We start from the raw sequence: 23844 nt of genomic DNA, 5'->3' as shown, positions 1-23844 counted from the left end.
CATGTTCTTGGGTCCCAAACAACTTCTCAGTTCCTCCCATTTTTGGAAATCTGGTAGAATAGTCTCATTATCATCATGTGAAATACGAAACAGCATTTAAAGCCACCTCAAATATTAAGAATCTTCTCATGTACTACATGCTTAACCATCAAATTGTTACATATTCCAGAACTTTCTGATTGCTGCAATATATAAAATAATTTCTTTTTAGACAAGTTTTTAACTTTTTGTTACTTTTCTCAGAATGATAACAGAGATCAAACATACATTATAAGGATTAAAACAAAGTTGTTCCTATCTTTCGAACAAAATGCACAACCAACATCATAATTTTTCCCACCATTAATTTCTTCTATAGCAGCATCAGCATTTCATTATGCTCGCCAATATTTATGGAGGAATTCTCTGAGGCAAAACTGCACAATTCTCTGGGTTGAATCCTGAATCACAAAACATTTTTCAGGGAATTTGCAATGTTGACAAGATCTCCATGGTTTACTGTTGGCCTAAGCAGAAACCGAGCCCTACGGAAACGTGATAATCTCTAAAGGTGACTGAAAAGCAGCTGTCAAGCTTGGCAGAACTTCCATATGTACTCAGTGAAAATGTATTTTGTTTTAACCATCAGAAATTTGTGATCATGCTTTTTTTCCCCAACGGACGAGATAACTGGCTCCTGTGCTTTCACATACATGTTTCTCAACTATTTCACTGGAAAGAGTCTGCCCACTAGTTTACCAGAACTGTCATTTACAAAAAATAGCAAACTGTGCTGAAAGAGAACCATAATAATAGTCTGAGAAACATAGTTCTGCATTTACTGTCTGTCACTTGGTTGCATGGATTCAGTCAAGAGGTCACCAGCACTCTGGTGGGTATCAAACCCTTTTGACGGTCTGCACTGGCTGTAGACTGACAGTAAACTTATGCCCCCTTACCTTATGATGCCCACCACAAGTCACTGAGGAATCACGAGCATCAATTTCACAAAGGAAAAAGAAGAAGAAAGAAAATGAAGACCTGAACACAGTTGCAGGATGTTTCAACTGGAGCAGATTTCTGTTGGGCATGGTAAAATAAGATTTTTTTCAACCAAATTGACAAATAGGAAGAGAGCTTTATTTCATCTGTGAGGTGTGTCTTTGTCTTAAATATATAATATAGTTTTGCATAAGAAGAGTCCCTCCCCTTAACTATCTTTTGAAATTATGATTACGATTATTCAGAAAGAGTCTTTCATCAATTACTGAGTAATCTGCACTCTTTTACTGAGTAAAAGAGTAATCCCATTGGCTTCAGTCAGTCTCAGGCTCTCCTAAAACCATCAGAACCTCAGACTGCACAGCACCTTCGGGGATCTCATGGTCAGCAGCTTCCCCTATATAGCCTAATTCTGTCAACTCCCTCTTCCTATCCATTGGCAGCATGTCCGTGGGGAACATGGCTCATCCCATGGGCCAGGAAGTCTTCTCTTGCACACTTCCTCCCTTTCCCAAATGGGCAGCCCCAGTATGTTTGAGACATTGTTCAGTCCTGTGCATCAGCCTGGCTCAGGTAAGTTTCACTGTGGCTGCATAGAATTGCTCTCTACTTGTTTCCCCACCCTGGGGGCTACATAAACAATTTGGCATTTTCCAGAGTGAGCGTAATCTGTGCGGTCAATATGAGGCAGGAGGGAGTCAATAAGTCTTTTTTGCAGCTGGCCAAACCGGGGGTATTTCGGTAATTGGGACGAGGCTTCCCTTTGGGAGTGGTAGCTTTTCTGTACCTATTTATGTGGTGGCTACTATCTCCCTCCCCCATCTAAAAAAAGCAGGCAACTGTGAGAAAACAGAAAAGCTTCCTCCTTGCCAGCTTCCCCTTTTTTAATCACTGGCAATTCTGTATAAAAATGTGTGTAAGGAAACCACTGCACTGAAAAGATCACCAAAACAAACATTACGTGTATCAGCGTTTCTCAACACTGGCAACTTTAAGATGTGTGGACTTCAACTCCCAGAATTCCCCAGCCAGAACTGGCTGGGGAATTCTGGGAATTGAAGCCCAGACATCTTAAAGTTGCCGGTGTTGAGAAACACCGACATGTATGATTGTATCTAGTTACATTTTGTAGGAAGAGGTATATCAACAAGATTAATGAGCTAAAACCTGCAACACGCTCTACATTTGTGACCCTATCAGATTGAGAAACAGAACAGAAACTTGATAAACTCCTAATGCAGAAATGAGGCAGAGAGTATTTTCAGAACTTCCTCCCCAGTCCCTCTCATTGTACAGGCATCAATTACTATAGGTGTACAGACAAACCAATGTCTTTTTTCCCCCTTTCTACCTCTGCTAAAGTCTACTTGAACTGTAGAGCTCAAATGAGGAACACATCTTCATATGAATGAGGAAGAAGGCCTAGCACTCTTGCTCAGGAATTCTTTCATCCTGTAACAGCAGTTGTTCCACCATGGAGTGTTCAATACACTGGAGTGCATTTCTGTTTGGGCCTAGTAACACCATGGGATTTTGAAATGAAACTACTCTTTTGGATAAGAAAAGAACTTTATTTCAGCTCTGAAGCAAGTCTAAAATATAAGATGCTCTTTTGGATAAGAAAACCCTTCTCTTCACTAGTTAACAAAGACCTGGCTTTGTGCCCGGGGCCTGGGGTCTCGAGCGTGTGGGTGGTCCCGTCTCTTGGCTGTATTAATATCTATGCATTGCTCACTTGGCAGCCAAGTATATTTATTTTGTATTTATTTTATATTTTAACTGTTTTAATTATAATTGTTTAAATTGTTTTATGGTTTTATTGTTGTAAGCCGCCCAGAGTCACTTGCTGAGATGGGCGGCTATAGAAATCAATCAAACAAACAAACAAACAAACTAGTTTTTGAATATTCTTCTTCTTTTTCTTTTTGTATGAAGAGAAGTCCTTCATCTTTTTTTTCATTATAGGAGTAATCAGTAAATAAACCCATTAGTTTAAATCACTCTCAGGCTCTCCCAAAAGTTCTTCTGCTAATAAAGAACCTTCCAAATCCAAATCTCAGATGGCACTGAATTTTGGGGCATCTCATGCAAAGCTTAATCCCAACAACTCCATCTTCAAAAGTTGTAGACTAAAAATCCTCCCACTGCACCCATTTGCAATGTGTCTGTGGGGAGCACATCTCACCCAGCTGGCCAAGGAGTGCTTTCTTGTATCCTTTCTCCTTCTCCCAAATAGCCAGACTTCACATGTCTAAGACTTGGTTTAGTCCTGTGCACCAGCCTGTTTCTGTGCCATTTTAACAGGAAAGTAGGAGCTCCCACTGTCACTGCACAGAATTCCGTCTAGTTGTTCCCCCACATTTGGAACTAACAATCCAGGATTTCCCAGCATGACTTTGGCCAGCAGGCGGATTCTCCAAACCATAATTGTTCAGCCAATCCATGACATTGAGCAGATAGGTAGTGGGTTATATTTCCAAACACTGAATTCCCTTGACATATTTATTTGTTAGGGCAATGAGGCACCCTTGGAAATAAGGAAGCTGAAGGCTGTGCTTCACCTTGTAGAATATAATCCTCCTCTCTCTTTCCAAATTCATATTTGTTTTGTTTTGTTTTTTTAGAAGAAGAAGAAGAAGAAAGAGAAGGAGAAGACAGAAGGAAGAAGTCCTCTTAGGCTACAAAAGAAATGTCTTGAAACAGACTTTTTTTTTCTCATGTAAAGTATGTACTACATAGAGTAGAATCTCTATTCAAAGAATCTTAGGTAGAAATACTAGGAAAGACTAGTGTTTGTTCCCACCAAACAGTCTAGAAAGAATGGATATGACGATAAAAACTCATAGATTTATGAGCAAGGCTTTAAGGTCATAAAACAGCATTAATATCCCTCCCCCTGATTCTAGGAAGTACGTATTAATGCACTGTGGTATTCATAGCACTTCTAAGTTCCTTTATGCTTTAACTCTGAGAGACGGGGATAAAATCAGTCATTTATTCACTCCCTCACACAAGAAAGCAATGAGGAGCACTCTCACTTGCATCATTCTGGGTGAGTAGACAATTCCTGGTTCAAGGAAATCAGAGTAGATGAGAGATAATAGCTCAGTGGTACAGCAGAGATACTCCAGGTGGAAGGTCCATCTAATGGGAAAGATTTCTTCTGAACCTTTGGAGGGTGGCTATTAGTTGGTAATAGACAATACTTTGCTAGAAAGTCTGATGATTTGGTATAGTATTATAGGAATATTTTCAACAGTCCCAGAGAGCAGTGGCAGTGCAACGTTCTGAGCCATGAGGCTAATTGCTCTGCAAAGACTGTGCCGCCTTGCAGTTGGAGGAAAGGGGAGGAGAGGGCATTCACACCTTGGCTCTCTTTGCTGCGGGCTTGACAAAAGTTGTGGCTGACCAACTTCCAACCCTACTGGAAAATCCTAAACACAGTCTTTGGAGCATACCTTTCTCATACAAAGCAACACATTTTTTGTCTGCAGAAAGAGAATAATTTATATACCTTTTCCTTGGATTTATTTGCTTGTCTACTCTTTCAGGTTTCATAGAGTGATTTTTGTTAGCAAGGTGATTTCCACCACTATTCCCTGCCCCCAACCGTGATTTTCCAGCCAATCTAAGAAGGTTGGCAGATAGGTCAATGGACGTATTTCCAATTACTGCATCCCCTTGACATTTATTCTGAGAATATTTTTGGTGCTCTTGTGGGGTCAGCAATGATGCTGGAGGCTGTGCTTCATTTTGTAAAATATTTTCCTTCTTTTTCATTTAAAATTAAGATTCTTTTAAAGAAGAAGGAGGTTTGGGGATCCTGTTAGACTACAAAAGAACTCTCTTGAAACACGCTGGTGTCTTCTTCGTGTAAAGCACAAGTTTAGTACACCTACTGAATTTACATCCAGAGTGTACATAGTGAAAAGAATATTAAATAGGAAGATTAGAAACAACTCAGTGTTGTTGTTGTTGTTGTTGTTTTATTGTGGAGCCACCACTACATAGACTTTAAAATGCTGGGCAAGATGGATCTTATATTTATGAGCAGAACTTTAAGACCAAATGTACTTCTTATGATTTAGGGATGACGTTCAGTCATCAGGAAACGTTATTTCATTTCAATTCATCTCCCAAGGAATATTTTAAAAGGAGTGGATATTGGGGTATTTTTTTTTTTCAATTCTATTTTGTAAGAAATTTGAGGGCTGTTTAACTCTCCAGGTTTGGTTATATACTTCTATAGTTTGTTTTGATCTCAAGTGATTATATATATTAATACAATTTTGGTAAAAATTGTTAAAGAGATAAACATGATGCTATACTATACTCCAAAAATGTGTAGTTTGACAATTTATGAAGACCTTTCACTCTACTGAACCCTGAGACTGGCTCAGATCATAATTCTATACAGGTCAAAACAAAACAACACTCCAGATGTTGAAGAGTAGATTTAAGACATGGTTCTTTGTCAATTTCTGAAATATGTTTATATGTAGAAATTTAAAAAACGCTCCATTTCAATAATGCATACATTTACTAATATGTCAAAGGACTGAACTGCATGTATATTTAAATCATATGGAGCTTTTAAAAAAGTTTTACTTTAGAAATATGTCTGTATGTGTATTCTCTTTTGAATGTTTTGTCACTGTTGTACTGTTTTTATTACTGTTTGATAGATTTACTAATAAAATAAAAATAATAATATAATCTGAATAAGAAAGCAATATTTTGGGTGAATGTTAATATCCCTCCCCTTGATTCTAGGAAGTACGTATTAATGTACTGTGGTGTTCATAGCACCTCTAAGTTCCTTTATGCTTTAACTCTGAGAGACGGGGATAAAATCAGTCATTTATTCACTCCCTCACACAAGAAAGCAATGAGGAGCACTCTCACTTGCATCATTCTGGGTGAGTAGACAATTCCTGGTTCAAGGCAATCAGGGTAGATGAGAGATAATAGCTCAGTGGTACAGCAGAGATACTCCAGGTGGAAGGTGCCATATGATGGGAAAGATTTCTGTTGAGACAAGAGATATCAGTTGGATCGCGTTGTTTCTCTGAGGCCCTACAGCCCATTGCAATTGCTGAGAATGGAGGAGTGAGCATTTACACCTTGGCTTTCCAGTGCAAAGTCGTAAACTATCCATTTCAAAGCCCTGCTAAACATCCTTGAGTACAATATAGTTACATTAAAGCTCAAGTATTTCTACCCCACTTCTGTTGCATCATGTTCTCCAAGCCAAAATGGTCATTATCAGAAGCTTTAGATCGCTATTTCGTAAATCCAGCCAAAAAACTCCTGAAAGAAGTTCAAAGGTCATAGAACACTAGGGAGATTCCTCAGAAATTCTGAGATTCTGTTAAAAATATTTACCAATCTGTTAAAAATATTCAAGAAGAATCAATATTGGCATTGCTCTTCAAATGCCTTGATTCAGGTTTACAATCTTAATTCTTCCCCCCAGTCATAATGCTATTTTCATCCAGGCTTTAATATCCTTTTTCATTTCAGGGGTACATTTTTAAATGTTCTCATTGACTACACCAGATATTTAATAACTTCTGGACAAAATAGAAAATCTAATCTTTTCCCTATAACCTCTGGAAGCTTCTTCCCAATTGGCATAATATATTACTCACTCCAATTTATTCTATAACCAGAATGTTTACCCTTTAACTGTATAACTTCTACAGATTTAGGTAAAAATGGTTGGTGGTTATTTGAAAAATATTTGATGATTTTGTCAATGCTGATGGTGTTCAAGTGGTGCTCCAGATGTTTTGGGATTGTACCCAAGGCACCTATTACTATTGGTTCTATATTTGCTTTCTTTAGCCACAGTCATTCTATTTCTATTTGCAGGTCTTTATATTTTGTGATTTTTTTTCCAGTTCTTTCTCTTCTATCCTGCTGTCTCCAGGTATTGCAATGTCCACTATCCAGACTTTTTTGTCTCTCTTATCAACAATTGTTAAGCCTGGGGTGTTATGTGGCAGGTACTTGTCTGTCTGAATTCTAAAGTTCCAGAGCCCTTTGGCTTCTTCATTTTCTATTGCTTTGTCTATTTTGTGGTCCCACCAGTTCTTGCTTGCACGCAAGTGGTATTTCTTGCAGATATGCCAATGTACCATTGTTGCTATTTCGTCATGCTGTTGTTTGTAGTCAGTCTGTGTGATCTTCTTGCAGCAGCTAACTAGGTGGTCCACTGTTTCTTCAGATTATTATTATTTACATCCAATGAATATCACAGTTTTTAGACTGGGAATTGGCTTATAACCAAGAGCTAAGGAGTCACAGAGTGTAATGGTATGTGGGAATGACCTTGGGAGATAAAAGGAACAGCTGCAGCCTAGACAACTGTCATGCAAAAGGTATCTCAGCCCACAGAAGGAAAAGAGGCTTGGGAAGCATTTCATAAGGAACCCTCCCTAGTTTTCTGGAAAGTAAAAATAAAGGAGGGGAAAAGTGCTTTCAGACTTGCAAGATTCCATTATGGTAACCTTACAGTAAAGGTGGTGTTAGTACTCATGGTTCGTGCTTCTTGTCTGGCCTACCTCAAAAGGCTGACACAGAGTATCATCGTAGTATCTAGGAAGTTCCAAGCAAGGAGGTTTTATCAAGTCCAGGAAATTTAAAACATCCAAATATTTAGTGAAACCCTTTGTAGACCAGTATTTACTACTGGTATTCCATAGTAGAGAATATATGTAGCCCAGGGATGAATTATTGGTTTCTTGGTGTTTTCTGCTCTTGCAAAGCATCCTAATCAAACCCAAGGACCCAAAAGGCAAGGAAGACAAAACAGGAATCATTTCCAACATACAGAGCAAGGACTATGAAAACAACAATGTAGGGCAAACAGGTTGAGGACTGGCAGAATGCATCCATGAATATCAATTAGCAGCCAGAGGGCATTATGAAAACTCCTTAATTTCACAATACACTAACAAGTTCAAACACAGTTTCAATGGGGAAACTGTAGACCAGCCAAACAAGCCAAAAATACAAGAGAATCCCTAGAGGTTTGGCAGTCTGACAAATCAGCCATTAACAGATACATTGCAAGAACCTCCATCTATAAACCATTAAAAAAACCAGAAGAAACTAAAGGTCAAGGAAATGAACAAACAGCCTTAAGCACATCCTTCTTCATCACATCCCTATTAACCCAGATAAGCAGGAACCAACACCTGATAAACAGAATCTAAGAAGGAATAATACCCCATTTAATACCCATTTAATTTAATAATAACCCACTGCATGGTCTCAGGAATTTTTATTAATAGTAAAGTCAAACTTTTTACATAAATTCCCATGCAAGATTTCATAGTGATGTTTATATTTGGTTTCAGCAATTTTGCTACAGCCACTAATGAGGTAAGCTACAGCTTCAACTTTGACCTTACATAGCTGACCTTTGCTGTCATTTGAAATATGTTTACTTTTGGCTTTGATTATGTTTGTTTGCATAGCCTGTTCTTGTGCTGCCATGGTGGTTCTTTCAAGACTCTTTTTTTAAGAATTCCAGTTTTCAGCCACTGCCAAGTCAAATTTTGATATGATTGTCTTGTGGAGTCCTTGGTGCTCTCTGAGCCTTGTTGTTTTCTTGCAGATGTTTCATCGCCAGACTAGGCAACATCTTCAGTGCAAAGAGGGAGTGGGCCTTGCTCTCAGTTTATATACCGTGGCTTGCCCTGCTTGTGTTGGTAGGGGTGTTGTTCTCTCCTTGGGAGTTCTTTGATTGGGCTGTTGTTTGCGGCTTGGTTGATTGCCTGAGTTAATAGTTCCTTGATTAGGGTGTATTGTGCTCTTTGATGGTTCATCTGGTGTTGATCCTAGTGTTGATTTTTGCATATCTGGGTGTTGATTGCTGGCAAGGGAGTGTACTGTCTTTTGACTTTTCTATTGTCTCTTTTGAATGGTATGTAAATGTTGTTTACCTCTATGTGTCTGTTGATGGCTGCTTGGTCTGAGTGCCAGGCCTGGACAGACAGGCAGAAGACTAGCAGAGCGCATCCACGAACACCAACCAGCAGTCAGAAGACACGATGAGAACTCCTTAATCTCACAACACATGGACAGACTCAACCATAATTTCAACTGGGAAACTGTGAGCATCCTAAACCAAGCCAAATCCAAAAACGCCAGAGAATTCCTGGAAGTCCAATAGAATCTTAACCTCTTTGTTCTTGATTACTTATTGTGATTCCCCCCATTCTTTGTTGCTGAACAGTTGTAATTTTTACCAAGATTTGAAAGAATAAAGGAGGCCTCTTTATTGTATCTTTCTAATACTCAGTCTACACAATCTTCTAACAACCACATACAAAGTGTTCAACGGTCTTCTCCTGTTCTCTGCATAACTGGCATTTATTATCATACTAAGTTTTCTCAATTTTAGTTTTCATTACACTTGTACATAATGAGTGTTCTTGAGCTACTAAAATGAGTCCTTCTGTTTCCTTCTTTAATGTGCCTTTTTTAAGCATTGCCAATTTTTTTTCATTATTAGCCATCCCTTAGATGTTGGTAAAGTGCTGCCCATGTAATGGCTTCTTTTGTCAGTTTTGCCTAACCCTAACCCTAATGCATGTGTGGCCAAAACTCCATGGCAATTTTATTATTAATAATAATATTAATAATATAATTAATAATGATGTTATTGTCATTGCTATAAATTTGAACTATATTTATTTATTTCTATCCCGCCTTTATTATTTTTATAAATAACTCAAGGCGGTGAACATTCCTAATATTCCTTCTTCCTCCTACTTTCCCCAGAACAACAACCCTGTGAGGTGGGTTGGGCTGAGAGAGAGTGACTGGCCCAAGGTCACCCAGACGGCTTTTATGCCTAAGGCAGACTAGAACTCACAGCCTCCTGGATTCTAGCCCATTGCCTCAACCACTAGATCAAACTGGCTTCATATGAAACACTAGTGACTCAGTTTCTAATTGTGACTTACTGTATAGTTTCAGGTCATACATATAACATATAGAGGAAGTGGGAAAGATTAGCTGAGCTGACATCCGATATCCATGTCTCATTTTATTCAAAATTATTAATAGTGGAATCAATAGTATTATTAATAGTAATAGTGAGAGGGGATCTTTGAAATGTTTATCTTTTGATGTTAACTTGGCCAATTTGTTCACCATGCATTATCAGCTGTGTTTTCCCACAAGCTTATTTTCTTTTTAACGAAGTTTTTTGGAAGTTATCACTTACTCCTGTCATTTCCAAGCACTTTAAAGTCCAGTTGTGTGACTGCGTCAAAAGCCTTTTTATAATCAATCGAACCAACATGCAGATTTATCCTTCTTCTTTTGCAATTTTCCAAAATCATCTATTGATTAGAAGCTGATTTTTTTTGTCTATTTCCTTTCTGTTGAGCTGGTGACAAATTGTTGTTTTCTAAGTGATCTGGTATGGCATCTACTATTATATCAGTAAAATGTTTAAATGTTGTTGGAAGACAAATTATCAGTCTCTAATGCTTGGTACTGTACATTTTCCATAATCTTTCACAAGGAGATATGTCTTAATGAGGACTTTTTCAACAAAATTAAATTTGAATGGGTCAGTTTTACTCCCAGATAAAAGAAACACACAGCACAACAAGTACTTGTCTCAAAATAATATTGCAACTTTATTTGCTTAAGCAATACCACAATACACAAGTATGCACACACACACACCCTCATATACCAACCCTTCTCAGTTGGTGCACTAGTAGGAGTAATGGAGAAAATGGAGAGCTTTCTTTAAGATAGAAGTCTTCTAGCTGGTCTTTTAAATCTGGTCTCTTTTATTACACACACACACACACACTTTCAAGTCAGTTGACTCCTGGTGACTGCCTGGAGTTTTCTGGCAAGATTTCAGAAATGGTTTGCCATTGCCTCCTTCCTATGGCTGAGAGAAAGTGACTGGCCCAAGGTCACCCAACTGGCTTTGTGCCTAAGGTGGGACTAGAACTCATGTCTCCCAGTTTCTAGGCTGATGCCTTAATCACTACACCAAACTGGCTCTCTTGGTCATAATAATTAGCCACATTTCCTTCCTGACAGTTGTTTCTTACAATGCCTGTTTTTCACCAGAGGTTGCTTCTTGTGGTTTGACCATTTACCTACTTTCCTAGAGGCATACAGCCTAGCAGATATTTTTTACTTTATATTTATCCTGTAACAACCTGTTACAGGATCTCATCCCTGTTTTCCTCATAATTGTAGTTTGTGCTTGGGTCATCATGGTTCCTCTTTTGCTCATAACACACCGCCTTCTGATCTCAGCGAGGAACAGCTATGTTAAGAGTACTTTGCAAGATCCCTAGAAATTCATATGAATCTTCACCTATTATTTGAAACACTTCCTATAATTCTGAAGGGAAAAATTTCCATGCATATATGAAATCAGCATGACTTTTAATATAGTGCTCATAAGAATTGGGATATACCATCAGAATCTCCTCATTTTGACACAATTATCTGCTCCATGAATCATTCAGCCTAAGATTTTAGCAATCCTTTTCCAACAGATGGTAGGTTTTTTTATACTGTAATGATGATACCTAGCTCTTGCCAACTTAGCAATTCGAAAGCATGCAAATGCGAGTAGATAAATAGGTACCGCTTCGGCAGGAAGGTTACAGTGTTTCCGTGATCGTCATGCTGACCACATGACATGGAAGTGTCCTTAGGCAACGCTGGCTCTTCGGCCATGGAAACAGAGATGAGCACCGCCCTCTAGTGTGTCATTAGCCACAACTAAACGGGAATCTTTACCTTTTACCTTTAATGATGATAAAAGCTTTGAATAAGCCATAATACAAGAGGAATTGCAAACCCAAGTTTATGCCAAAGCAACTAGAAATTAACAGGTCAAAGTTATTTCAGCTAAAAAAGTAGGGGGACTATCTCATATTTGAAAGACAATTATACATATAATATTATAATTGTATTTCATTCATTTTAGGTCTTGGATTGGCAATGGTCTGTGCAGATGAAAAAGGTAAAACTTATTTATCTTCTCAGGAATAGTATAAAGAGATTATGCTAAACATTGGTTGAGCTTATAGTTTGAATGTCAGCTAATACATATATTTTTCTCCTTTGCAATGAAGTGCAGTTTCCATGTGCAATAAAGATTACATGTGTGACCAAGGATCTGTGCAAAACAAGTGGTGCAGATAAGAAGTCAGGAGGGAAGGATGGAAAAATTAGGGAAACTGAGTGTGCACTTGTACGCATAGATCCTCAGGTGAGGTTACTTTCCCTTTGTATGGTAGCATCATATGTGTACAACTTGAGAGTCATCCCCAATAAGTATAGGCAACTATAGTAATAAATCTTCTGAAATAAAAACATTTTAAAATGTAGGTATTCATAATAAATGCTCTTTTTCTGCAGAGAAATAGATGCTTTTTTATACATCTTTCCCCAAGAATGTCCAGTTTTAGACAACATCTTTGTACCAAGACTGTCACTTATTATGCATGCTTATGTTTATGTCATGATGGAATCTTTATTGACAGATATTACTTCTCCTGATAAAATAAATCTATAGCAGATATAGAAATTAGAACTCTGTATAGGAGAACCCTATCCAAACTATGGAATATATTGGTATTTATCTAACTCTCTAGTGAAGATTATACAGTGTTTTACTGATTTATAGAGTTAAAGCTAAAGGCAAATGGACAATCTGAGTTTTCAACTATTTGCTAAATAAACCCTCATTCCATGCTTTTACCCTTCTGTGGGTTCAACCCACCTGCATTCCAATCCTTCTAATCTCCAGCTTGTAGAAAAAAACTAGAATTAATACCAAGTTCAGAACACTTGCATTTGATGCACATTTCTGTTCATCTTCATCTTTATTTACTTTTCCAAGTGCCATGCATGTGCCTCAACTTGAAGACATTGAGGTGGAAAAAGAAGCTTCTCTTAGCAACACTGAAGAGTTCCTACATAACTTGGAGAGAGTCAATAAGTCTTTTTGAGCCTGGCCAAATTGGGGGTACTTCAGTAATTGGGACGAGGCTTCCCAATGAAAGTGGTAGCCTTTCAGTATCTATTGACGTGGTGGCTACTATCCCCTTCCCCCTCCTCAAAAAAAAAAAAGAAAAAGAAAAAAGAAAAAAAAACAGGCAACTGTGATAACTAAGAGAAGCTTCCTTCTTGCCAGCTTCCCTTTTTTTAATCACTGGCAATTCTGTATAAAAATGCATGTAAGGAAACCACTGCACTGAAAAGATAACAACAACAACAAAAATAATTAACTGTATCAGTGTTTCTCAACCTTAGCAACTTTAAGATGTCTGGACTTCAACTCCCAGAATTCCCTAGTCACCATAGGAAGAGAGATATCAACAAGATTAACAAACTAAAACCTGTGACAAGCTCTATGTTTGTGACACGATCAGACTGAGAAATAGAATGGAAACTTGGTAAAGTTTCCTGATGCAGAAATTAGGCATAAATAATTTTCAGAACATCCATACCAATCCTCTCCCCCTCCCTCTCTTTCTTTGGTCCATTTGAATCAGTCTTGGTTCTGGCAACCACATGGAGCATGTAGTCCATGAGAGAGGGCAAGAATGACTTTCCCAGATGAAACGTTGGCAAGAAAACAACAAGGCTCAGAAAGCACCAAGGACTCCACAGTCCAATCCTGAGCTACAAATATTCACTTCGATTGGTTTCTCAAAGCCATCCAGCTGGCTATTTCTCAGCCCTAGGAAGGAGCTAATAGTAAACCCCTTCTGAAAATGTTGCCAAAACTGGCATGGACCTGTCTCATAGTGTAGGCATCACTTAAGTCCTTGGATAAACTTCCATTTCTTCTGGTTTCCCATTCCTTTCTGGTTTTCCTTTCCTTTTTCCTTTCTGCTAAATATTCCATAATGTCCATCTAACCTGCAGTTACCTAATGTTGATTATATCCTTATATCCATAAGGAAGCGTAGCAGTCTGCTCAGCTGGATTTGGCTTAAAATTGACAGAAATTGCTTTCTTCTGCAGGAACATGTGCTGAAGAAAATTGGAATTTCCTTAACTGGTTACAAAAGTTATTTGGATTTGGTAAGTTTTATACTGTGCCTGCATCCTGATCACTTATAATCCCCAAATGCATAAAGCGAAATGAAATATAATCACATGTTGCACCTGATGTAGTTCAGGCAGAATTATTTAATTCAGTGTTCCTGAATTGCCTGATGAGCCTTTACCGTGGCCACCTGTAGGATCTTGCAGCTATTTTCAGAATGATGAAAGTAGCATTGCACTGTCACATTGCAAGCTCTAGCCCTTTTATATGTGCATGTGATAACATGGTGTATATAAAAAAGGATGGGGCTTGCATTGCAACAGGGCTTTTGTCATTCTGCCTGTTCCCTGCCCCCACCCCATGCCCCTCCTATGGACACCACTGGTCTTGCTGAAATGAGTACCCCCTTCAAAATGAGGGGAAAGCCAAGGTTAAAGTCAGCTTAGCCATCCTATAATGGCCACCCCCTTATCTATCTATCTATCTATCTATCTATCTATCTATCTATCTATCTATCTATCAAATTTATATGGCCACCCATCTCACAAGAGATAACTGTGGGCAGTGTACAACAATTGAATAAAAAGATACACATATAAAACAATCATTATTTAAAAATATAAAACAGTCATTATTAAAATATAAACCACCAGCTACAGGAGCAAGTAAATCACATTGATGGAGCCATCTTAGAATATCACCGATCCCCAGGGACCCCCAGGCCTGATGACATAGCCAGGTCTTGAGGGACTTCTGGAACTGTAACAGGGATGGAGCTAACCTCACTTCGGGTTGAGAATGTTCCATAAGGTGGGCACTGTCCTGCCTCCTGGGACCCGCCAAGTGTAAGTCCCTATCAGACAAGAACTGAAGCATGCCATCTCTGCCAGATCTAATGGGATGGGCTTTATACAATGGGACATTATCTCTCTGACCCATAAAATACAGGCTGGATTCAAAAACTTCCTAAGCTGGGAGTGGGCAGCCAATGGGCCACACTCAGCTTCTCATCCCTGAACCCCTGTCCAGATTCCTCTTTTGGTATAGATCATGCAACATTTCCTTTAACTGAAGATCAACTCCTGGTGACTTCATAGACACACCCATCTAGTTTTCTTGATTATAAGACAGAAGATATTTGGAACTTCCCACTTTACCTACAGCCCTGGTATTAAGCAATACTCAAATCATGCGAAAACCAAGATGGGATCACAATGTTTTTATGGCTGTTGCAATAATTTACTAGATATTTAAAAATAGATAAGGTATATCTATCAGGCATCCAATGTATTGAGCTATATTATTGCACACTGGCTACCATACTGTAATAGTATGTGAGTATGTGAGTATGACCCTGGGGAACAGGAGGAAGTCACCTCTCCAGACATAGCTGTGTTGCAGGACATCTCATATGATTTTGGGGAGCTACTGGCAGAAGAGTGGAACGACACAGCTGCACTTCATTCTCATAGCCCAAACTCAGATTCCACTGGGAACTTGGCAGGTGGGACTGAGGCTGATGAGGGAAGTGATGTAATGGTATGTGGGAATGACCTTAGGAGACAGGAGGAAGAGCCACAGCCTCGATAACGGTCTGATAAACAAAATCTGAGTCTGAAGGAAGGATGCGGGTGAAGAAAGCATCTCAGAAGGGACCCCCCACCCTTAGTTTTCAGGAGAATAAGGGAGTAAGAGAGTAAGGGAGAGGAGAGGTATTTTCAGACTTGCAGGATTCTGCTATGTAACCTTACAATAAAGGTAGTGTTAGTACTCATCGTTGGTGCTTCTTGTCTAGACTGCCTCAAAGCATTGACACAGACCAAGCGCAGGTTAGGCCCTTTGATATCTTATCCCACTCTGGACATAGTTGCTTGTCTGACTCAACTGCCTCTTCCACCCAATGCCACCCTTGAATGCTGCTGATAAATTTGTTTAGGGCCTGTCCCCCTCCACTGAAGACAGTTACCTGCTTCCTTTACTCCATATCACTGGCTATTTCTTAATATAAACTGGGTGTATGTTAAGACAGAATCAAACCATGGTAAAATGCAGAGAATTTAAGTATTTATATTCCTAGCATATTACTCTTGCCTTGTTATAACAAGATGCATTAGATGATACTGCTGTATAATAAATCAGGACCATATTTGTAGTGTAACTCCCACCTGCCAGTCATCTATATCTTCCTAAAGTCTTCAGTTATTTTATGCTGAATAATTGCGGTCAAAGGGAGACACGATGCTGTGTTTAATTTTGCTTGAAATGAATAGTGTCACTGAACATGCCCTGTTTACTTTTCCAGGCAAAAATAGGAGCAATTGTCATAATAATGATGAAGGTAACGGGACAGAATCAAATAATGCTACTCTTGAGAGTAAGTGTATTCATTCCTCATCTCTTTTCAATTGCATCTTCTTGAGCTTAACTGAATGAAATAAATAGAATTGTAATTTTCAGCCATTATAAATGTCTTGATCAATGACAACATGGTGAGGAGTTTAAAATAGATACAGACTAGTAAAGGACTATGGCATAATTTTGGGCTTGAGAGCAAAAGCCTGCAAGACCTTCACTGATGGCATTTTTCTCAAAAGAGAAAAAAGTTAGAACTTCTGGCAATTATTAACATTTAAAATCAGCCAGTTGGCTTACTCTTTTCATCCACTGTAGACATCAGAGGATACAGAAGGTTTTAAAAAATGGGACAGGGAAGAAACATTGCATCTTGAGTTTTGCATGGACAGTACATTCTCTCTAGCACAGAAATAAAATAAATAAAATGGGATTATTTGGCTTTTTGGTTTTTGCACATAAATATTTTTCTTACAAATTAATGCAAACAAAGAGTACCCCAATGATTTAGGGCAAGTCCATTTCATCCAGCATTTTGTTTCTCACATCAGCCAACCAGATGCCTCTGTAGTTTCCACAATCAGCAGATGAAACTCAAACCCAACATGATAAACCTATCCTGTGTGAATTTATCTAATCACCTTTTAAAGCCATCCAAGTTACTGACCAGTACCAGATTTTGTGGTAATGAATTCTTCAGGCTAATTATGCACTGTAAAAAGAAGTGCATTTTCTATTCTAACACTCCTTCTAATCAATGTCACTGAATGACTTCAAACACTTTTTTGTTTATTTGTTTATTATATGATTTTATATACTACCCATTTCCAAATGATGCAAAGTGGTTTACAAAAGATACATATAATAAAATGGCGGCAAGAAGCACCTAACAATATCTCTAAAACACAGCTCACAAAAGTGATCAGCAGAACAACCTGTTCTTAAGCAATTTATGAAAAGAAAGGAGGTTCTATATCTTAGGAGAAAAGATCTTCCACATCGTAGGCCCATACAAGGAAGTAGGAGTGGGGACCCTCTAAAATCCCTTCCTGCTTCAGGCAGACTGTATCATCAAAGGAGAAACAGTCCTGTAGCTATCTGGGAGCCAAGCTATGTAGAGTTTTAAAGGTGACAACCAACACTTAGAATTGGATTCAGAATCAAATCATATCCAATGCAGCAACTGTAGCACAGGTGTAACATAGCTGAATATTTTACCTCGGCTAAGCAGATAGGGTGATGCACTTCAGGTCATTTCAAAGGCAACCCCATGTAGACTGTGTGGCGACAGTCTGAGAGGTGACAAGGGCATGAGTCGCTGTGGTCAGAGCATCCCTATCTAAGTAGATCTGCAATTGGTACATCAGCCAGAGATAGGCAAAGTCCCCTGGCCACAGATTTCTCTGCTGCTTCAGCAGGAGCGGCTGAAGGGAGGGCCCTAAAATTGCAGAGCTGTTGCTAATGGGGGAGACGACTCCATCAAGACTTAAAACTGGGACCAGGATAGAGCCAGATCTATCACCAACAAACAGCAACTCTCTCAACTTGCAGGGATTTAATCTCAAGTTGTTTTGTCCCATCTAGACACTCACAGTCTCCAGACACCAGGTCAGGATTTCCACAGTGTATATGGCTCAGCCTGGGGTGATGATGTATAGATAAATATCATCAGCATATTGTTGGTATCTCATCCAAAACTGACAGATGATCTCTCCCAGAAGTTTCATGGAGATAAATGGCATGGGGGAGAAGATTGAACCCCATAGTACCCCTGTCTCAGAGCAACCACTGTCTCGGGGGCTTTTCCCACACACAGCAGCTGAAGTTGCCTAGTAAGGAAGGAGTGGAATCACTGCAGAGTTCCTCCAATTCTCAACCAAAGGAATTTGAAGTCAGCAGGAGCCTTTGTTAAAGGATATACTCATGACATAAACACATGAGGATAGAAAAGCCTCACTTTTATCTAATTAAATCTTGAAAAGAGGGAAGCAGAAGAGAAAAAGAGGGAGAGTTAGTTCCCTGTTGTCTCTTAAACAAAGTATCACTTAATAACAGTAGGCTTGGTGCCAAACAGACCAAGGACAACATGTAAAGATCCTATCTCTCATCATTTGCTCTAATGATCAAAACAGCTCATAGGTGCAAAGAGATGATATAATCTCCAACACTACCCTTGCATGTGCTCCAGAAGAATAAGTTCTCCAGAACTTATTGTAAAATGGAAGATTGGAAATGTATAATTGTTCATTATACATTTTGTTATAATTGACTAGATCAAGAGTTGTCTTTTTAAAAGAGGGAATAGGATTTATTTCTGAGTAAAGCTGCATAAGGTCAAATTGTAATAAGCCCACAGAAGAATATGAAATAGATTATTCTGTCTCTCAACAATAACAGAATTATTGTTTTGCTCCAGTGGGTCTCCACAGGGGATGGGGCCCCATGAAATTTGCAGGAGGGGGTGGTTTGTGCAATTATAAAAAGTAAGCAAAGTCATCTCATATACAAGGGAATGGCCAGGATTTTCTTTTTTCCCCCTGAATTTGAGAGATGTCATCCATCAAAATATTTTAATTTTTTAAATGGATAATTCACATCGTGCTTACAGTTTTATATTTTCCTTCACAGAAAATCACTTTAACTTCCAATTAGAAAAAGTGAAAGAAAATGTCAATTTAACTATGTGTGAAAATGAAAGAAAACCAGTAAGTGTATTACATTATATGTTAAATTTGTATAATTTTTTAAGCAAGATGGTTTTAATACCAATACCACAGAATGAAGCACTGAGAGTAGCTGATATGAAACATGTATTGGCTAAAGGACTAATCTGAACAATTACAAGCTATTAACCCCAAGGAACCTCTGTATGTGTTCTTTGTGGCAGTTCACAATCAATTGTGGACCTGTCTGATCTCATACTATCAGCTGGGGGTGGGGGGAGCTGAGTCAATTTATTGCTCCCTGTGAATGACACAGGGATATGTGAATGATGGTAAAGCTGGTCTTTTTTCTTGGTGCTGCAGCTCAGCAGTGCTCTGGGTGCTCCATTGTCATGAAGTCTTGTCTGACCCTACCTCCCAAATCCTTCCCCCCTCCCATTTTGATGCTGACTCTACCATTGCCCACAAGGCAATGCCTTGTTGCTGAGTTGTCTAACTATGCCCATATTCCTACTTATTTATGTACAGAGAAATCAAAGAATGGGCATCCTTTAGGATACATGTGCCCTCCAATACTCCTCCTCATATGTGGCTTTGAAGCCTCTCCAGATCACAGTGACAAATTATGGCAGCAAGATTATCCATTTTTTTTAAAAAATCAAATATTTTAGGTTAATTAATTTTCTAAGATGGTTTATTATCTTTTTAATCACTCTAAAACAAATTTTAAACCAGGTGTGGAAAACCCTGCCACTAACCTCCCTGTGACATCATTTCTACAGTTTCTGTTGCTTTTGGCTGCTAAACAAAGCATTCAAAAGAAATGTGTGGTAATCCCTATCCTGCACCAAAAGTTTGCCAGGCCCTAATAGATGTGTTCAGAACATTGTTTCTGAAGAAAAATAGAGCCCTGGATCAATATGTCCAGGAAAGACATTTAAACTGATATGGCTTTGAGGGTCTGGTGAATTGATCCTGCATCTGTGGCACAGATGGTTTCTGTTGATCTTCAGTCCTGCCCTGAACAACTATGAGGATATTCTTTCTTCACTTGCCATCTGAGCTCTGAGAAGGACACATGATTCCTTTCTTCTTTTCTTTTAGGAAAACAGTTTATACTGCTCATCAATGGGTTCTGCTTTGAATTTCTTGAAATTTCTTGGTGTTAATGGCACGCCCACCGAAACCTTCTTGAAAGTGAGATTTATTGAGAACTGCAGAGACAACAGTTGACCACAGCTTCTCTTTCCTGAGAAGCAAGACTGTATGGTTTCCTATTGTGTACATTGATGATGAGTGGGTAGATGAAAAATTGGGCAATTACTCTAGAAATTAAATAGGTTTTTCAAATGAATTTTCAAACTCATTTCGTATCTATGTTCCAATATGTGATTGGCATTGTGGAGGGAAGGGAAGGGAAAAGAAGGGAAAGGAAGGGAAGGGGACTTTTTCAATGTCACTGGAAATGAGATTGGGAAACTAAATTCTGGAAAATAGGGTGAAGGTAAATACATCAGTTCCATACTTCATTAGATCCCATTCTCTGTCTTTTAAATTTTGTGACTAAATTTTATTTAATTTTGGTAAGCAAAATCAACTTTTATATACACTTATGTTAATTAGAATTAACAAATAATTAAGAATCCAAGAGCCATGGATACATTTCCATTGGGGAACTATGTTAGTCTTTGGATCAAAAACAAGAGACTTCCATTACCTTCAACATTAAGAGATGCTCTGTAGCATAAGCTTTTGGGAGTCAAATTGCTTTGACACGGATTTCTGAAATGAGTCACAATGGCTGTAATCATAAAACTACCTTTTGCCTATGCACAGTGTGTAAACTCAGCCACATGGCCATATAATAGTATAACATCAAGGTTGAAGCATGTTGTGTGTCTTCTAAAATATTCTGACAAGAGCTTCCATAATGAAATGCTTGGGAAAAACTAAGTGAGATTTGAATAGTTTAGAGGTCTGTTTGCTTCTTATGATGCTGCAGGACTCAGTGAATTCCTTTGAAAAGCTTTTTGACAACCATTCCCTCTGGGATATCAACATAAAGAAGAATTTTGTCAAAATTTTGCCCTTGGTTATGAAGGGAATAAGCTCAGTTGCATTATTAACAGCTCTTGCATCTCCAGAAAGGCAGCCCCACACTGTGGTTCGAAACTCTACAGGTAAGGAAAAGAAAGAGGACCTTCTTTCTCTTTGAAGAAAAAAGAAAGGCATTTGCCTGTATGTTGCACAAGTCAGATTCTTTATCCTGAGTCTCCTTTCATTCATCAACTTGTGATGCATATGGGAACTCACAATTTTGACTTATTTAACAGCAGCCCGGATATGAGTGATCAGATATAATTTTAATTCATTTATTTTATTAATCAATTAAATTTCATTCCCACTTTTCTATGAAACATTCAAAGCAGCTGTCACAATTAATCAAACAGCTCATAAAAAAATGAAAACAAAAACAATAGGATTAAAATCACAAGTAGAAATAAAACCAGTATCATTGCAGTCAATTCGTTTAATGAGAATGCCCTTTTTCATGCATAACCCATTCAGCTGATAAAGGCTCTACTCAAAGCATCTGCATCCACTCAAAGAAAGTGCTATTATTAAGAATTTTGTTTCACTCTGGTATGACATGTGGTTCTGATTTAACATCAGCTTCTGGTAAAAAAAAATTGATTAGCATTCATTAGAGCCATCCAAGAACTCAGCAATTCTTTGTCATTCCAGTGATCCAAACTAATCTCATCAGTCCAGAATCCTTTGCAAAGAATGAAACGCTCAAGTTAGAAGCTCAAGGAGACCAAATGGCCATCCACCCCAGAGCAGTGGCTGCCACAACCACAGGTATTTCTCTTTCATATCTTGCTTGGTTTTCTAAAGAGCAGATCCAAAACGACCTTTACAGCCTGCTTTATTGCTCCCTCCCTGTCAGCTGCAACTCCAGGTTGCCTGAGTTTGCAGAGCCTTTGATCACACTGGTTTGGATGAGGGAAGTTGCAATCCAACCCATCTGGAAAGCGCTAAATTGGGCAAGGCGGGACTAAGAGAATAGAAGGTAGTTGGTAGCATCTATTTTACGAAGGAGTACTGTAAATGTATGGATCTACACTGATCCTTTCCTTACCAAGATTTGGCCAGGGCTGGGAAAACCATACATACTTCCTTTGTTTTTGGTTTGGGATTTTCCCTGCCTGATCTTCCTTCTGCCTCTTGCAGATCCGGTTGCTGTGGCTTTTGTATCGTACAGTGGGCTGGAATCACTCCTAGAAGAGGCTTTACTGCAGAATGAAACTTTACTGGACAACGAAATGCTGATGAATGTTCATGTGAACTCTAGGCTGGTAAGCGCTTCCACCAGCAGCAGCATAAGGAACATCTCTATCCCGGTCAACCTCACTTTTCAGCACCTCAAGGTATGCAAATGAAGCCTACCTGGGAAATCAAGCCTCTTTTTCTATCCATCTTGTGAAAACGTCTCCTTGTCCGTGCAATCTATGGAAGACACCTTGTTCCTTTCGCTTGTCTTACAGCTGTTTGCTTGTTAGTGTTCAATAACCCTGGATCTGTGCAGTAGAGGATAATCTACTGTAAATATGTAGACTTTCTTCACACCTCCCATGAACCTCACTCCTCTCTTGCAGATCAGAGTTGCCCACCAGAGGGGAATCTGTGTCCACTGGAACTCTGGTGCCTTGTCCCGTCGTGGTTGCCAAGAGCTCTTTTCTAACATCACTCATTCGGGATGCAGCTGTCGGTATCTGTCCAACTTTGCTCTGCTGATGGCCACAACTCATAAACAAGTATGTGAGATCCAAAAATGTCTCAGAAGTATATTGTAGTAAGCAACATGACAGAAATAGATGTTATTTTTTCTTCCTTACTCAAATATTCACTGTTTTGTCCTGCTGTTGTCATGCCAAATAACATGTTGAATCCCTCAAGTCCTAAAGATCCTGAACACTTTATTTTCAATCACAACCCAGCGAAACAGTCAGCTGATAGACAGTTTTGCATAGAAGTCAGATCTATGATCTAGATGAAGCGTAAAGACAACTTCCTTACCAAAAGGCAATTCACATGATGCTGAGAACAGTTGTCTTCTCTTTACAGGGAGATCCAATCCTCTCCATCATTAGCTACCTCGGATTGTCCATCTCAGTCATCTGTCTCTTCCTGTGTATTGTCACATTTCTCTTCTGCCGCTCCAGCCACAACAGCAGCACCTTCATCCACCTACAACTGAGCCTCTGCCTGTTTTTCGCTGACCTCCTCTTCATAACTGGAATAGATCAAACAGACCACAAGGTATTGCAGAACCTGGAAGAAGGTGTGATACTCTGCTCACCTGAGAGATATCTGATCACATCTGAGTGTGTCTCCTACCTGGTTTAGAGGGAAGCCTTCATTTTTCTTTAGACTGACTGGATGGAGTCAGTTTTCTTTGCAAGCCCAATTCGTTTCCAAATTCTCTTTCGTTCAAATTCTAAGATTTAAACTAGTTAAAAAGAATGGAATGCACATTTGCTTCTACCTTACATCTATACCTGAAATCAGTTGACTAAACACAGCACTTTTGTTGGAGTCGTCATTACTGAATGTGTACATCTGAGAAGAAGGTAAATTACTATAGCTCTCTACCCTGATCATTCAAGGAACATACATACATACTAAATGACTCTATTAAAAATGATCACCCAGGAGAATATACATTTATGGCTGGGACTAGGAAAAGTACTATTGATTATATGCTAGTCTCTATTAACTTATTAC

General features: G+C 38.8%; 1 protein-coding gene across 1 annotated transcript; it reads left to right on the top strand.

Annotated features, from left to right (window-relative positions):
• The first annotated feature begins 1496 nt into the window (after positions 1-1496).
• LOC134494587 (adhesion G protein-coupled receptor E3-like) lies at positions 1497-23466 on the top strand. The gene is made up of 13 exons (XM_063299839.1): positions 1497-1554; positions 11969-12004; positions 12117-12253; positions 14017-14076; positions 15407-15545; positions 16344-16415; positions 19022-19098; positions 20161-20253; positions 21059-21236; positions 21802-21918; positions 22291-22487; positions 22716-22874; positions 23185-23466. Exons 1-13 carry the CDS (start codon positions 1497-1499, stop codon positions 23464-23466), a joined length of 1605 nt encoding a protein of 534 aa, XP_063155909.1.
• The last annotated feature ends 378 nt before the right edge of the window (positions 23467-23844 follow it).

This window comes from Candoia aspera, chromosome 3, assembly GCF_035149785.1.
Source record: "Candoia aspera isolate rCanAsp1 chromosome 3, rCanAsp1.hap2, whole genome shotgun sequence".
Taxonomy (NCBI): domain Eukaryota; kingdom Metazoa; phylum Chordata; class Lepidosauria; order Squamata; family Boidae; genus Candoia; species Candoia aspera.
Note: the sequence above shows the minus strand (reverse complement) of the source record. Positions and strands in the feature narration are given on the sequence as shown.

What these genes read in the sequence shown, in the direction of transcription:
- LOC134494587 (XM_063299839.1), top strand. Translation starts at nt 1,497, where the DNA reads ATGGGCAGCCCCAGTATGTTTGAGACATTGTTCAGTCCTGTGCATCAG. An exon ending in ACAAAAGTTATTTGGATTTG is followed by an intron (nt 14,077 to 15,406) that starts GTAAGTTTTATA and finishes CCTGGGGAACAG; the next exon opens with GAGGAAGTCACCTCTCCAGA. An exon ending in TCACTTTTCAGCACCTCAAG is followed by an intron (nt 22,488 to 22,715) that starts GTATGCAAATGA and finishes CCTCTCTTGCAG; the next exon opens with ATCAGAGTTGCCCACCAGAG.